Raw genomic sequence first — 17,459 nt, 5'->3', positions numbered from 1 at the left:
CTAAGAGCTGGAGCTGTGTATTCTAAGTTGAACTTACACATGTTTGGCCAGGAATGCTCCCTTTTGACGTGGCCTCCCTCTGGGGTTCTCGTCATTAAAAGGCTTGTCTTGGCTTCCTTACAATATACTTGCTGGTTCCAAGAAGGTGAGAGCAGAGCTGCCAGATCTTTGGGACCCTACGTTTGGACATCCATGCATACAGCATTTAAGCTGGCCAGCTAAATCACATGTGATTGGAAGAATGAAGGAGGCTGGGTAGGTCCCACCTCGTGGAGAGAGCAAGCATGACGCTCTGAGTATGCTCCCAAACTCATAAAAAGTTGAACATAGTAGCTCATGGGTCTGCAATCCCTGTCTACACCCACAAGGGGATGAAGGGGGCAAGTAGAGACAGAAAAAGCCTCAGAACTTCCGCAGGCCGATAGTGTTTCCATAGCAGCAAACAAGAAAGAATGTATCTCAAAAATAGTGAAAGAGAAAGACCAACCCTTAAGGTTTGCCTCTGACTCTTTTACATATGCCTCTGCTCACACAGGCACATATCACATACACACACACAACACACACACACAAAGGACTCTTGATGGGAGAAATAGGCAAATTATACTGCACAGGGGCATGGCTCTCTGGGTAGAGAGAGACTTGTGGCTATCTTTGGGACTTACCTGTCAAATGCTTAAGACTGACCGGAGAGCAAGGGGATCACAAGCCATTGTGTTTCAGTAATTATCCCTTACTTTTTAACTAAATTTGAAAAGATGCACAATGAATGTTTGCTTTTAAAGGAAGAAAGGACTGTATTAATCTTCCAATAAATACCTGCCACTAGTTTAGGAACAAAAGCCAGTGGCTCTGTCACTACAGGGAGGTGTTAATGGTTTAATGCATCTTATTATTTTTTAAAGATTTTTCTATGTATGTATATATTGTGCATCTAAGTGAGTATGTACCCTCTGTATGCAAATATCTAAGAAGGCCAGAAGAAGGCATCAGGTTCCATAGAGCTGAAGTTATAGGCAATTTTGAGCTATCCGATGTAGATGCTGGGAACTGAACAGAGGCCCTCTAGGAGAGCAGCAATTTCTCTTAGCTGCTGAAACATCTCTCTAGCCCCTGAGATTTCTGATTTTTTTTAAATATTCATATTTTTAAAACTGGAAATAAGGTCAATGAAGCCCTGAAAGGATCCTTTTTTGTTTATTTTTTCATTTTTAAAATTTAAATTAGAAACAATCTTATTTTATATATCAATCCCAGTTCCCTCTTCCTCGCATTCTCCCACTCTCCACCAACTTCCATCCTCCCCCCCCCCACTGACCCCCATCCCATTCTTCTGCTCCAAAGAAAGGATGAGGCCTTCTATGGGGGAATCATCAAAGACTGCCAAGAAGGACTTTCTTATGCTCACTCTTGCTAAATATACAGCCATAACAAACTTCCCTGGGCATCTGTTTAAATTATAACTGTAAGTTTTCTTTCATGGGGCTGTCATTTTTATTTGAGAAACTAAATGGAATAATGAAATCTACAAATAATTCAAGTGGTAATAGCTTAACCTGGGAAGCAGGAGTTACTTCATGAGAATCTTATTTCCCCGGTAGTAAAAAGGGAAAGAAATATAACAGGGACACAAACTGATGTTTTCTGTATACCTACCATAGCAGGACAGATTGTACATTATAATCCTAAGAATTGGGCCATATTATTACTATCTACAGATTTCTGCATGGCAAATCACTCACTAGGGATGGAAGGGATTTAGAAGGCCAGGATCCAACATGAGTCTTCCCAGTCTTCTAGCTTATTTCCAATGTTTATTCTGATTCACATATATTTTATATATGTATTAAAATTATGCCTTTTTATTTACTTTACTACTTTAAAGACATAATTGTATCCTAAATGCTTCTTAGTTCCCACACTTCACTGTTGTGGTCTTAGTGACTACATGGTATCTTAACACATTTTTGGTGTACTTGGCATGCTTGGTATGCTGTTTTATCATTATCCTGATGTGACCATCTAGGTTGCTTAGATTAGGACTTAGAACTCTGAATTAGATCGAATTTGGTTTAGTAAAGCTGCTAAGGTGTTTACAATGATTTTGTGGGTCACATGTCTTTTTTTTTCTCCCCTTTGTCATTTTCTTTGAACTTGTTTTTAGTAACGTGATTGGACCTGCTTAGATAATTGGCAGTGATTAAACACATGGAATTAGGCACATACTTATGTATCCGATGTTTTCCCTCACAGCAGCCAAGCACCTTTTGCATACTTCAGGAATGGTCCCTTGCCAAGAACAAACCTGTTTGCCCCTTTAAGGAGCATTTTCTGAATGATCATGATGGGCTATCTCCAAGTACCAGGGCCTTGCTGGGAGGGACCTACATGCACATCCCAATTCTGGCCAGTAGATGGCTCTGTTTCACTCACCCTCTTCTGCAGGTTCCTCCTGAATGGGAACACTTGGAAAACCTTAGAGTGGGAGTCATCCCTTTTGTCCTGCTCCCCTTTTCTCCAATCACCCAGTTTCCCGATTAACTGACCAGGAGAAGTTGGAACAGGTGATTTGGGTATAAATACATCCTCAGCTCCACTAAGTAGGGACTGGTGGTGACTGAGAGCATTCTCCCCTGAGCTGAAGCTGAAGCCTCTTTTTCTTTAAATAGCACCATGCTCACAACTAGAGGCAGCATTACTGAGTCATAACAATTAATTACATTCGGAGGTGAGAAGAAGGGATTTAACACTCTAATGCGATTTGAATTTAGGCTGTTATCTCATCTGGCAGCTATTTAAAACAAAATCATTTTTCCCCCTCCTGTGGAAGTATCTGCAACTAAGGGTGGTTTTAAAGCTTGTCTGAGGACATGGGGGCAACTGAAGATTCCTATTTTAGTTGCCAGAGGGGTTTCATGTGTATGTTTGGAGTTTCTAAATTTTATTAAATGAAGTGCATCTCTTTCAATTTAGGGATGTGATTAAGGAGAAGTAGGAGATCAGAAGGATGTATTTTACCAGAAATTTGCTAGGTGTTAAGAGTATGCAGGGGGGGACTAGTTATTAGAAAAATGAAAAAATTCTCATCTGAAAGTTAAGGGGCCAACCACATCAGCAAATCCAAAAGATACATTTCCACACAGGCACCTACCTATGTGGGGTGAGTAGGGACTTTTGTTTGTTTGTTTGTTTGTTTTGTTTTTGTTTCAAGTCTGGTCCAGAGTAAGGATCTGGGACTCAGGAAGGGCTGAGAAGGTCCAAGTTAGCAGGAGAGCCATGCAGATGTCTAGTGAGACAAATACCAGCTTGTGGCAACTGTGCTTTTGCCATTGGCTCAGTGGGACAAGTAAGGTGCTGGGTTTACCTGGGACTTATATCATATAGTGACTTCAAGATCCAAAAGCCTGGAGCCTTGGGTCTGAATAGCAGATGCCCTTGTCACATGGCTCTGTGAACCTTGGGAAATGGGGCATCTATCTAGTTGAGGAGTAGACTCTGGACTACTTTGTTCTGTGGAAAGCCATGCAGGATGAGGGAGAGTTCTTCCTTGCCCAGGAGCTGATGCTGAGTTCACATGGGTAATTAGGCTATGTGAGGTCTCATAATGCCTTCATACCAACCCTGCTGGTCTCTGGACCTTCCCTCGCAGTAGTTGGGGCTAGTTCTCCACCCCCCCTTTCTTCTGCCTCAGAAGTTCTTCCGCACATCTTGTTCTCATTCTTTCTCAGCTTCAGACCCAGCTACTTCCCCTATCTTAGATGGGATTTGTGTCCCCAAAGTGTATTCTTGGTGTGGAGCTCCCACCTCCATGGCAGCTGAGTGATTGAGTTCAAGCCAGTTTCTGGCCTTTGTAACTTGGACAGGTGACCCCAACTCCACACTCCTCAGTTCCACTGACACTCTGGGGATAGTCACACTGATCTTGTGGAAATGCCCAGGGGATGGGGGAGAGAAGGCCTGCACAGGTGCTTTGTGAAGACTAGCACTAGCTTGGGGACCTCCGGACCTGGGAAGCCCTTATTGTGTCCCCATGGCTTCCAAGATCTCCCGTTGGCCCCTGGAAGAACTGGGGATGAATGTTGTTGGTGAGGTAGAATGTGGCAGAGTTTCTCTTCAGGCTGCCAGCTCCTTTATCCAGCAGAGTTCCACACCATGCAAATCTCTCTCATCCTCAAGTCTTCCTGCAGACATTTCCAATGGCCCCATTGAGGACACTGTCCTCTGCTTTTTCTCCAAACGGCAGCGCTTTTGCTTTTTTCTTCCTAGCACTTCCAGTGGGTCTTTCCTCCTTCCTCATGCAATGCAAGCACAGGAGAGGGGTATGCTGATGTCCTCTCCTGAGCACCACCATATCTCAGGAACTTAGAAGAGCAGGGACAGTATAAAGGGCACTCAGTTAACCTAAGGGATGGAAGTGTCTCCCTAACATCATGCCATGCATGTCCCAAGTGATACAGAGACTCCCACTGAATGACACCCGGTGGGGCATTACTCTCTTTCCACCAGGCCCTTCCTCCCCAGCCACTTTGTGCTGTCTTCCAGATCCCAAAGTAGGAGCTTCACCAGCTTCTTGCTTCTGTGCTGGTCCCTCTCTAGGGTTTGCTGGCTGCCGGGGGTCTGCGGGGTGCAGACCCTACAGCCCAGGGCGCTGGTTCCCCCCCTACAGACGCCGCCCGGGCATGCTCAGAGCGCGCAGGTCCGGGTGGTGGCGGGGGGAGGAGGGAGCGGCCGTGGCGCTGGGGCCCGGGCGGAGCTGCGCAATCGTCTGAGCTGCGCACCGCACCGACTGGCGGCCGGAGCGGAGCCCACAAGTTGCCGGTAGCTGAGCGCCACCTCGTCCCGTTCTTAGCCCCTGTGCCCACCGGCTGCGGCCGGTGCCAGGACGCTCAGCAGACGTTGACCCCAGATGTGACAACGGGACCCGCGGCCCCTTCTTCTTCCCGGCACAATCCAGAGAGTCTCGCCTGCATCTCTGCTGCCAAAACCCCAAGGCTGGAAGATGTGGCAGCCGGCTACTGAGCGCTTGCAGGTAAGGGGCACTGGAGAGGCTAGGGGCCAGCCTGGAGGAGGAGTTGTTGGGCTGAAGTAGCCAAGGTGATGCTTTGGCCCATTTTCAGAGATGTACACCTCTACCTATCCCAGAACCCCCCCCCCCCGAGTCCTGTAAGATGCATCCATAGGAACTGGATGCTGTGGGTTCAACCTAGAGCCCTACACCCATCCAGGGCCAGGGGATGATGAAACTGATTAAGGAGCTGCCTCCAGCCTTACAACTTTTGGCTTGGAGGTGTTGGTACGCGTGTTGACAAAGTGTTAGACTTTTTGTACAGGATTTAAGATTGCATCCCACTGACACAATTTACTAGTCTAGGGTTAGGATATTTGAATCCAGACCTCTCTCTCTCTCTCTCTCTCTCTCTCTCTCTCTCTCTCTCTCTCTCTCTCGTCTCTAGGAAAAGACAGAACAAACGATTTGTGAAAGCATGCGTTTGCCAATATAATTTGGAAATGTCAAGCTTGGTTTGGCTTGGTCGTGGTATGCAATGCATTTTCTTTCCCCCTTTATTCATTGGCACTCACTCTTCTCCCTTCACATCCCCTAAATCCAAGCTCCTACAGAAATCTGAAAGGCAAAAGTTAATTTCAGCCAGGAATGATGATGTCCCAGGTCATCCCACCAAAAGTTTTTCATCGATGCTCTTTGAAATGTCCCAGGATCTTTGATTTAGGTTCTGAAGCTAGGGAGCTGGGAGAGGGAGGTAACACAGGGAAGAAGGGAGTTCTCCCAGATCCGACTCATCCAAGTGACACTTTGGTCCTTGGGATGGCCCTGGCTGGAAGGTTTGATGACTGCCATTTGCTCACAGATACTCTGCAGGGGACAGCAGCAGCGAGTCTCCAGACCCCGCAACTAGATTTTTGGCAGATGCAGGGCCACACTGTTGCGTAGCAAACTTTGAAGGAGTGTTTTAAGTGGTTCAAGTACAGCACGCTTGGAGGCTGAGTATCGCCGGGAGACTTGGGTTGGAGAGGCCAAGATCCTGCCTGACTTGGGACGTTTCTCAAAGAGCATTCCAAGCTCCAGACACAGACAGTCAGATGCTCAGTAAAGCCAACCCTGCCTCCCAGCCCTTATACCCAGCCTTAGCCTGCAGGGGGCACATTGCATTGCGCAGAACCAGATTGCCCTCGCCCCACGGAAAAAAAAAAGCCCTTTCCAATGTTCCCCAGGGCTGCAACTTGGGGAGAGAACATGTTCCCACTTACAGAGCTCCAGATTCCTGGCCAATTCTTTCCGATCTCAAATAGATTAAATCAAAACCCTTGGCTAACTTTGGAGATGAAGAGGTGGTGCTGGTCTCCTGAACACCCTCCTTCCCCCCCCCAGTTTATTAAGAGACCATCAGAGTGCCCCTGGGGCAACTGGCACACGGTAATCTAAGTATATTTTATAAGTGGTATCAGATGTCAGCGGTGCATTCAAATTCCTCCTCTGGTTCAAGGCCTGAATTCAATTCCAGAGAATCAGAATGAGCGAGGGGAGGCGGTGGTTACCATCCAAGTTCTGAGAAGCGTTGGAAGTCCTTTGAGAGTTATGGTCACAAGTCCCCAAGGTGGTGCGCATTGCCTGGCACTCTGTCCTTCGAACTATTTGTAGATTTTCACCTATTGAAGTTATTCTTCCTGGCCTGTTTCGTTCCTCTCATGTCTACCGCACATGGCCCTCGGCAGGGAAGTTGTTAGGCTTTCATCCATGTGGATATTGCTCCTTGATTGACGTGTTTCCTGGTACTTGGGGAAAGCATGCACATGTATTTCGGCATGAGCATCTTATAGTTTGGGTATGCTATGAGTTTGCTTTATTTCAAGGTGCCATGTTGAAAGAGGCTGGATTTTAGGGTTCTGAGAAGCTACAGCAAAGAGGGTTTGTCACAGTGAAACAGTCACTGCTGGAGGGACTTAACCTACAGCCAGCACCACTACATGGCTCCAAATTTAAAAATCGATCTCAAATCTCGAGATCTGTACAAGCCAGCCAAATGGGCAGCATGTTCTCCATGCTCATGGCTTCTTCCCAAGCTGCTCCTGGATTCTTCTTAAAGAAATGCAGTTTATAGGTTTTTGGTTTTTTGCTTGTGAGTTGGGAGTTCTTGAGGCTGAGTTGTCAAGAGATCGGTATTGACGCTACTTGCCTGGCTATCTCTGCCAAGTGGTTATCTCTATCTTGTCTCTGTACTCTGAGATGAATTTCAGCCTCCTTTGGTCCTCAAGATGCAATCATATAGACATGATGATTTCTGGTTCTGATGTTTGTCCATGCCCAGGTACAAAAAGCATCTTTTGCCATGGGGATGGATTGGGTGGGGAAACTGCCCGTGAGCCCCGCTTTTCAGCAGATCTTAACCCCTACTCACTGCTTATATGTCTTCAGCTTTGTCCAATAGACTCACTTATTTTTTTTCCCCTCACTGATTTTCAATGCAAGAATTTTGAGCAGAGCCAGAGCACAGGAAATACTTCAAGGAAGCATTCCATGAACATCCCGACTGGGCTGGGCCATCTATCAGTTGTATAAACACCTAGACACAAAAGAGGTCCAGGAGCAAAGAACACCATCCTTTCTTAATTGATTTTTATCAGTTCCCATTGGAAAGCTCAGAGGGTCTGGGAATGTGGCCCAACTTTGCTGAGCCCAGACATTCACCCTCTGACTGCCTGTCTTTTCAGTGAATGCAATGAGGACTAAGGAGCTTGGGGGAATCTTTCATCAGACAGAATTATTATTGTCATCATTATCTACTTGTTAGCAAAAAAAAAAAAAAAAAAAAAAAAAATTCTGCTTCTCTTTTCTGATCTGAAATTTAGTTCTTTGACCCAAATCCAGTCCTGTTGCCCTGGGCAGGGCTGAGCTGGGTAATTTCTCATTCAGTCACAAGAATTGTGGCCACTTCATCTGCTCCCTTGAATGTTAAAACTGCTGTGTTGCTCTCAAGTTCTTTCCTGGATGCCTCAGCCATTAAACATACAATAGGATCAAAAGGGGCATAAAGACTTAAATCACCAATTTTTCTTAATGTGTAAATATGAATTCTTCCATTTTCACCTTCTCGTCTGCAAAGTTGACTGTTTTTTGTTTGTTTGTTTTGTTTGTTTGTTTTTTTCTGGTGGAGACTCATGAGAGTTACAGATTTTTAAAGAGGCCATTTGAGGCAGGATCTATTCTTCTTTCAGTAGAAAAGGCTATCTTTTTTTTTTTTTCAAATAGAGATATTATTTCGATTTTGATACCTCAAAATCTGGCTGGGGTTTCCAGTGGATGTGATGATTGCTTCCAGTGGCCTTTAGAAAGACCAGACCTAACCAGGTAAGGAAGGATGGGATTAAAGCAAGACTGTCAAAACAAAGAAAGCTAACATATCCTTAGGAGTGAGGACATTGTAAGGATAGAATAGAACTTGATCCTAACAAAGGCTGGTAATTCGTTCTATCAAATTCTGTGACTGCATATAAACCACCCTTCCATAAGTCATTTCTGAGAGATCACACCTTTTCCATTGTTTATCCCTGCATCTGGGTTTTGTTTTCTCAAGACTGGGATCCTTCTTCGTCTCTTCACTCTCATTTAGCCAATGCCTGTGCCCTGGACAAAAATGAGGAAGTGTAAAAAGAAAACTGTGGCCACAGGGAAAACCATTGCCAGCCACCCTGCCTTCCTTTTGGTTTCCTGTTAAAGTTCTGGCTGGTAAAGAGGTTGAGGTTTGTATTAGCAACCTTTGCTGGGACTGTGACAGCATAGTGGACAGAAGAAACCTAAAAGGAGGATTTCTCTTGGTTCATGGTTTGAGGGAATAGAGCCCATTGTACTGGAGAAGATGTGTTGGCTCAACTGACTCCATGGTAGGGGAACATGCTGCTAGGATCTTCCACCTTTCATATCTTAGCGAGACAGAAAACACAGAGAGAGGATGAGAGGTGGGATCCAGGCTCACCACACAATGGCTGGCTTGCTCCAGCTAGGCCTCACCTCTCACAATGGATCCACTAACTGGGGTCCAAGCATCCAAGCACAGAAGTCTATGGGAGGGCATTTCTCATCTAAACCATGACCAAAGTTTTCCACTAAAATGTTGTTTTCAGGGATTTAGGAGGGAAAGAGTATATCATTCCCCCAAATTGTGCTGTGTTTACCCTGCTGCGTCATGCGTGCTGTATCTTTGTGTGATGCAACCAGGCTTGCTCCTGGTTGATGTCTCTGTTGTCATGTCTGTTTGCCCTTGTCCCCGTCCCCCCCTCCCCTGAGAAGCGACACTGACAGCTAGCTATCACAGCAGCTGGGGACCATTAGACCTGGCTCATCAGGCAGACTGACAACTTGGGCAGTTGGACACTTTTCCAGGCAGAACCAAATTGACACCAGGAACACAGACCAGGACAGAGAGGTGATAGCAGCCTAGTTGTCCAGCGCCTGTTCTCTCTGTGTAACACTACATTGAGTTTTATATGAATTATCCGGATCATTTCCCATGGCCAGGGTCAGGTAGCAAGAAATGGGCTGAGCCAGAGTTCTACCTAGGACTCTATACCCACTTCACTAATGTGTGGGAGTGTGAGACAAGGAAGGGTGTGATGGGCACATTGGTGCTGATGCAACAGATATGTAAGATGAGAATGATGGGCACTTTTTGCTCAGAGAGCTATCTACCTCTTTCTCTGGTATGAGGCAGTGAAGTTAGGGCCCCACAGGTACATGGGGTAGATGGTCTCCTGCTAAACTGCACCCTCGGGCTTTATTTATTTGTTTGCTTGTTGGCTCATGTCAAACTCACCATCGTCTTGAACCCCTGGTCCTCCTTGCTGTACTTCCTCACCTCTGGGATTACAGACTTATGGCACTATATCCATTTTATATAGTACTGGGGATCAAGTCTGGGGTCCTCCTGCTTTGGCTTTCTAAGGACCTGTGATGTCAGTCTGTATCTCTACCCCGGGCTTTACTCTCATTTCCTATTGGAGCAATGCAGTTGGCCATGTTGACCCAGGATTCCTTAAGGTTTGGTGACTCAGTCTTTGAGAGAAATAAGCTACTCCTCGGCCACATGATGGATGGAATTCCCAAGTGTCCTTTTCCAATGGAGCATACAGTATTTGTCTGAACTGGATACCTTAAGTCAAACCCAGTTGCCCGAGTTCAGGTAAGAAGACTTGGACTGTTAGACCCTCAGAATGAGGAGTCTTCCAGGTTCGGTCGATACCCCAAGAACTCAATGTCCAGTCCAGTTGCTGCAAAACGCAAGAGGCTTTAATGAACAGGAAACGTTTTCGCAAACGGGCTCCTCCAGCACGCAGGCTAGGGAGAAGCCCCCTCCCCCGGGCACAGGTGTTTTTAAAGGCAACCCTACAAGCTTAGGGAGGGGGTGGGACCCTCTGTCCATTGAGTACTACGTGACCCTTGGAGGCCGGATGGTCTGCTATTAGGGTCAGCAGACCTTAGGGCCTCAGGTGTGTTAATTAATCTTGTCTGGGCAAACCAGAGTTACAGCTATCTCTTGACCCTATTTACCACCTGTTGACTCAGAGGAAAGGAGGGGCAGTGTGAATTCTTCTTATCTCAGGGCCTTGGGAGAAGAAGCTAGCAAATTCCAAGGAACAGATACTGGTTTCCAGGTTAGTCCATCATTAACATTACTTTTTAGGTCTTTCAGGATGGGGGCTGCAAAGACCCAGAGCTTGTGCTTCTAAGAACTAATCCCTTCTCCTCAGTGGCCCTGCCTTCCCATCAAATCCACTCTAAAGTTTGCACTGTTTGCATCTCCTCTAGAAAAGCACACAGCATTAAGCCTTCTCCTCTATGAAGAGAACCTGGAGTAGTCGTTAATCAGACATGAGTTCTCCCCTCCTCGACTCGAGTTGCTGTTTCATATAATTAACTTTCCCCAAGCCAGTCAACAAAGTCACCACCAAATGATTTGCAAAATGCTGGTATTGGAAGACTCCCAGCCTGCTGGCTCCCATTGCTTAATGGCTGTTTCTTGTTGACTGTTCCGGTTTATCTTCCAGCATTGGGCAACCTCTGCATTTTGTTTGATGTTCTGGATCATCTCTCCCCCCAACTTCCCTGAACACCAACTCCATCCTGCCCTCTCTTGGCCCCAGAGGACATTCTGGTGGAGTCAGTCTGCAGCCCTGAAGCCACTAGAAATCGGGCTGGCTTTCACAGGACTACTGTCTGACTCCCTGAATAGCAGCAGACCACCTTACTAGCCAGCAAATAAAACTGGTGCAGAGGTGCTCAATGGCTACAGTGTGCCTCTGGGTCCCCAGGGCTCAGATCTGAACAGAAGCTCCGTAGAAGGAGAACAGGAAAAAATAGTTGAGGTGTTTGTCCGCAGCCTTCTTCAAAGTCCAGTGTAATTAGCTTGCCACCGTCTTACAGTAGCTAAAACCTGATCCCAGTTTAGCAGCTAATTAGTGATACAACACCATAGTGTGTTCACTAGATCTGACCATGGGGTGGGCCTGAGGAATGACAAGGGAAGGTATCATAACAGGGGGAAGAGTTACTTCATAACTGCAGACTTCTTAGTATTTTCAGTGTCTGGGCAAGGTCTCCTTTCCCATGTTTGATGACCCAAACCTCCTCTGTAGTCTTCTGTTTGCCCTGCAATCTCACCTGGATAAGGGACCTTCCTATAATAATGTTTTGGGGCAAGCTGTCCCAGAAATCAGGCATCATTTGGCTAAAAACTAACCAAAGAAGTAAATTTGTCTCTTCACAAATAAATTTAAGTTATTTACCAACAAGGCTATAGTTTAGATTTTGTGTGTGTTTGAACATGTGCATGCTTGCTCATAAGTGTATAGGTATATGTTCATGCACTTGAACATGGAGGCCAGAGGCCAGAGTCTCTCATTGCATTTATAAACCTGGCTGACCAGTGGGTCCCAGGGCTCCTCCTGTCTCTACCTTCCCAGAATTGTGATTAAAAGCACAGGCCACTTTGGAGAGCAAATTTGGATCCTGCTTAAGTGACAGAAGCTTTCTTACCTGTACTATCTGTGCAGCCCCATTGTTTTGTCCTATACCTTCCCTAGTTTTGCTTTCTCCACCTATGCCATAGAAAGGGCCTCTTTGCTGAAGTTTGGGAACACAGGATGCCCTTATTGGGCAGAAGCATGCATCTTAAGGATGGTGCCTTTAGAAACTATTGTCACTGTATCCATGCCTGAGGTTGGGTGCTCTCTTCCATTATCACACATCTTTCAGGTGAGTGTCAATGGAGGGAGCTTCAAGAAAGGAAGCATATCATTGTATACTTTGGAGAATTTTTTTTTTATTTGCAAGTTAGACTTAATATTATTTTGTCTCCTGGTGGGTGTTGCAGCTTTCACTGTTTCTGATGAACCTGGCGTCCTAAGCCAGAGGCTGTGTGGATGTTGTAAACTTCTAGGTGGTTGAGTCTCACTTGGGGAAGCTCTTTTAGACTTGTCTAATAGGAGCGCGTGAGCCATTGCATGGAGTTATCCTCATGGTTGGGAGCTGAGAACATGGGTCCAGTGTTCAGCTCTGCCACTTTCCATGCACTTCTGAGGGTGGGGCTGGGAGCTGGATTGTATCTTGGGAGGTGGGTGGGGTGTCACATACTCTGTGGCCCTGACCATTGGACTCCCTGTTTCGAAGGGATCTGAATATGAGTGTTGTGGAGATAAGCCTGTGTTGAGATGCTGCCACATCCTTGGTTTCTGCCATGTCACAAACATCTGTAGGGATATCATGTAGAAGATGATTCTTAGAAAGTGCATTGGAAATCTCCAGGGGAAAGTTTTAGCTACTTACAGATTTCTGTAAGTTTCCAAGTCCACACTTGCTCTCAGTTATCCATAATCACTCTCAGCTGGAAGAATAAAGCTTTTAGACGCTCTCAGGGGTATTATTGCCCAAAAGAGAAGTAAAGAAATAGCATTGTGGTCAGGAGCTATGGGCCATGCTTTCTCACACCACAGTGATGCTCATTCATGAGCTGCCATTTGCCAGGGCCTTTATCAAGAACTTTCACATTTCCTGCCTGTTTCAATTAATAGTAGTCATTTTTTTTTGCAAGCTTGCATTCATAGACAATGGTTACCATTAATAATGGTAATGATAATAGCAGCCAGGTTTCTTTTCTTTTCTTTCTTTCTTTTTTCTTTCTTTCTTTCTTTTTTTTTTTTCATAATACTATCGAGAGTATCAGTTTCTTCTTGTTTTTGTGATTCTATGTCATGGCCAGAAGAAGAAACTTACAGAAGAAAGAATTTATTGTTGGCCTGTGAATTGAGAGAGAGAGAGAGAGAGAGAGAGAGAGAGAGAGAGAGAGAGAGAGAGAGAGAGAGAGAATAATGGATGGCTGGGGAGATATGGCAAGAGGCTACTAGAACAAGAAGCTGAGAGCTCACATCTTCAACTGCAAATAGGAGACAGAAAGTGAACTGGCAATGGAGTAAGACAAGTTGGTCTAGACTCATCTCATCATGCGTGGTCTAAGGGTTTCCAGAGATCAATTTGGAAGCACTATAACATAGAGGAAAATCTACTACATATGGCTTACCTTTAGGAATAACAAATGATGCTTCTTGAGGGAATAGCCTTTCCCACTTTTCTGTCTTCTTGTCCTGAGTATAAATGTTATGGCTGACATCTCAGTAGCCATGTTGTGATTCACAACAATGAAATACAAAGCTAAAACCCAATCTGTAAGGAGCTGGACTGGTAAGAAGACAGGAATTTGAACGGTTAAGCATCTGGGGTACCTACCTCCCAAGGAGAAGTTATACTGGAGTAGCCAGCTTCTTTCTTTATCTAAGCATGATGTATGACTTCAGACTTTAGTATTGTTTATGTGTTTGACACAATGAACATGAAACCAAAATTCAGGTTCAAACTAAGGTCTCCACATCTTACTGTTATGGGTCGAACTGTGTCTTCCCGACAGTTATGGTGAAACTTTAACCTTTGATACTTGCAAGTGTGACCTTATTTGGAAAGAAATAAAACCTTTGTGCAGATGTAATCAGGTGAAGATGAGGCCAAACTGCAGTATCAAGAACCTTGGGACCAATGGATGCTGTTCCTATGAGGCCAGGTTCATAGGCGTGGACAAGACACAAAGAAAGGCCACTTGAAGATGGAGGCAGAAGATGGTACTCTGTTGCTTCAAGCTAAGTAATGCCAAGGATCGGTAGAAAATATCAGAAACCAGGAGGGTCCAGAAAGCATTCTTCACCAAAGCCCTAGACAGAGCATAGCTGGCTAACAACTCTAGTGTTGCCTTTTAGCTTTCTAAATTGTGAGTGAATAAATCCTTGTTGTTTCCCTAGTTGATCTAATCTGTCCCTCTAGGGCTAGGGAGCTATCACAGCCTGCCACCCTCTCACTTTCTTTACACATGTCTACCAGTTTGCCTGTCGCCAGATGTCATGTGCTTGGTCTCAGTGAATTTCCTCTTTATATGAATATAGCTACTTTAACGTTGAAAACAGTGGAGGCAGAGAGGAAACCCAAGCGGCCTGTGCTTTCTCTTTTGTCCTTCTCTGGTCAGCCTTCTAGGATGAGGTTGAACACCTTGGATGTGAGATGTGCTTTGTCCCTGAAGGCAGGGACTCTGGGAAAAGACAGCAATGCACTTTACCATGGAGACAGTAAACTTTGGTACCAGATAAGATCTTGTGCCTGTTGTGATGCCACCTTCACTTCTGGTCCCAGGAATTGACCAGAATTTCCCCAGTTCTCTGGGCCCAAGGAGACAGCAGGATTTAGAATCTTGTTCTCAAATGTACCTGGTAGACCATGGGGGCTGAACTCTGTAGTTTGCCTCTTCCCACCTGGGAAAGCATGCCAGAGGCACAGAGTACATGAACTTCACCTTGACCTCCAGGAGAGCCTCATTGTATTCAGTCAGGTTGGCTGTTTCTTTTATATTGTCTTCTTTGGTCTTTGAATCAGTTATTTTGAGGAAGAATTAATTTTGATTTTGGAGGGCACCTTTCAGACAAAAGTAAGTGTTACCAGGAATCTGAAGACCGCCTTATCTGGCAAGTTCATCTTTTAGGTTTTACAGGCAGGAGAGACACAGTCGTCTTTTATCCTTAGGCAGTGAAGGCAGGGAATCTATGTTGCTGTCCAGTTGCCTTCTGGCCTGTGTTTCTTCAGTGGGGAAGAGTCAGCTTTAAATGCTGTCTGGCTTTTTATTCTTTTCTTCAGAATCAGGTATTGCCTGTATGCCTAGGGATGGGGGAAGTGAATGGTCACTGGGAACAGGGGAGGCTGCATTGCCACTCACTCTGTATTAGTCATGTCTCTTGTCACTAAAACCAAACAACCAGCAAGAAGCAACTGAAAGAAAGAAGGTTTATTTTGGCTCATGTTCTGAATGGATGTTGTCCATTGTGGTGGTGGTGGCGGCGGCATGGTTAGAACCTTTGGAACAGCTGCCAGCTGTGACAGCAGAGCTTTCTCACATCTGGGTAGATCAAGAAGACAGATATGAACACAAGCACTCAGATGGCTTTCCTCTTTCCTCCTTTCCACTCAGTCCTGGATCCCAGCCTATGTGATGGTGCTGTTCATATTAAAGGGTGGGTCTTTCCCCCTACTCAATCCTCCCTGGAAACTCTGTTGCAGATATGCCCAGGGGTGTATTTTAAACCATCATACTCCCTCAGGACAGAATCTATCTTACTCCTTTAGTACCAAACCCTTCTCTATGTTGTTCTATTATTGAGGTCTAAGACTAAAGATGGACTTTTCAGCTCAGCACATGTGGCTTCCAGGGCATTGGGAGTGGCCCACTTTTCTCTATGTAAGTGGCATGATGCTGTAAAACCACTCTTATGGTGGGACAGTGGACACTGACATTCACTTCTTGAGTTTTCTCAGTTTGTTCCCTGAGAACTGATCTGCAGGCTATGGGATGTGGTCTTGATGGATGCTCTACTCTGCTGTTAGAGTTGAACTCTTGGCCTCTGAGTGATACATTTTATAAGGTTGCCTTAACACACTACCATGTTCTGAGCAGCTTAAGCCATAGCAATAGAGCGTATCCCACTTCTAGAGGCTGGAGTCCAGGATCAAGGTATGGTCAGGCCTAGCTCCTTCTGAGGTAGTGTGGGACAATTTGTTGCAGGACTCTCTCTGGCTCTGAGAGTTGCTGGCAGTCCTTGGCATATTGGCCTATAGCAACATGGTCCCCATCTTCACATGGCACTGTCCCTATGTCTAAATTTCCCTTTACATAAGTACATCTGTCTTGTTAGATCAGAGAGCTATCTTACTCTAGGGTGGTGTCCTGTTCACTAATTGCAGGTGAGATCTCCCGATATTCAAATGAAGTCACTTTCTGAGATACTGGGATTAGGGTTTCAACACAGGATTGCTTCCATCCCGTGTTTCCCATGTGTCTCTTTCCTCAATCCACAACACTTACTAAGATGCTTACTTTGGTCTTCCTCCATCCACTCACTGATGCATTTCTTTCTCCTTGGTCAGCCATTAAAACAAATAAGAGCAAAGATTGTTTCAAAGTAGAAGTACGGATAGGAGATATGGGCTACATCTCCTGCATGCTATGTCTACTGTTTCATGCTTGATTGGATTTACAATCATGTAAATGTATCTGCTCAAGGTAACAGGCAGTTTAAAGGTAGGCAAATGAGTGAGTAGTCTTGTAAGCCATTCCCAATTCTATTCAAAAGGAAGCCCTTTGTTGTCTTTATGTTCTGGCTTAGTGGTTGTCTCCTGGCTTACTCTTTCTAGGCATATTTAAGTTTTTAAAATGCACTTTACCACCCGTCCCTCCTTTTTTTGGGAGGGGAGTAGTTCTTTACTTTTCTGGTCAGCACATATAGGTTCCAGTTTAACTCTCTTTAGTGCCTATATGTAGGGTACCTTTAATACCCCTATATATGGTGGCACTGGCCTGTGATTTGTCTAGTCATTCCTTCTGAGGGGGTGCTTAGGGTATGTCCACGTTCTTTTATGTTTTCCTGTAAATCACTTTTTCGAGAAATTTCTCTGTACTGGACTGTGGAGGTAGCCTAGGGGTAGAAGGCTTGACTAGCATAGATGGTACACCGTGTTCAGTCTCCAGCACTGTAAGGAGCATTGCAAAGTTGTATAACTGGAACTGTTGTTGCAATCAAGATGATGGACATTGCATCACACCCAAATCTTCCTGTTAGAGAGGGATTTTACAGAGTAATGACAAAAGCACAATCAATAGCAAATTGAACTGCATCCAAATTTTAAAAACTTGTGGTTTTTACAAAAGGCTGATGAGAGAATAGAAAGACAAGAGAGGAAAAACTTGCATGTCGTGTGTACAATAAAGGATTTGGAATCTGGATGTATTAGAAAATAGTCAGAACTTAGTAATAGGGTAAAGAACTCCATTAAAATGGGCATATTGTTTGCACAAAAAAAGCCA

At 45.1% G+C, this 17,459-nt stretch overlaps 1 protein-coding gene across 1 annotated transcript in view; it reads left to right on the top strand.

The window, feature by feature from the left end:
* Window positions 1-4,929: 4,929 nt before the first annotated feature.
* The window catches only part of Pid1 (phosphotyrosine interaction domain containing 1), a 216,298-nt gene continuing 203,768 nt past the window's right edge, over window positions 4,930-17,459 (top strand). Inside the window, exon 1 of the mRNA XM_051190604.1 lies at window positions 4,930-5,029. Within this exon, the coding sequence (XP_051046561.1) occupies window positions 5,000-5,029 (30 nt within the window). The 5' untranslated portion in view covers window positions 4,930-4,999. The remainder of the gene's footprint in view (window positions 5,030-17,459) is intronic.

Source organism: Phodopus roborovskii, unplaced genomic scaffold (genome assembly GCF_943737965.1).
Source record: "Phodopus roborovskii unplaced genomic scaffold, PHOROB, whole genome shotgun sequence".
Lineage (NCBI taxonomy): Eukaryota > Metazoa > Chordata > Mammalia > Rodentia > Cricetidae > Phodopus > Phodopus roborovskii.
The sequence above is the reverse complement of the archived record's forward strand: the minus strand, read 5'-3'. Positions and strand labels throughout refer to the sequence as shown.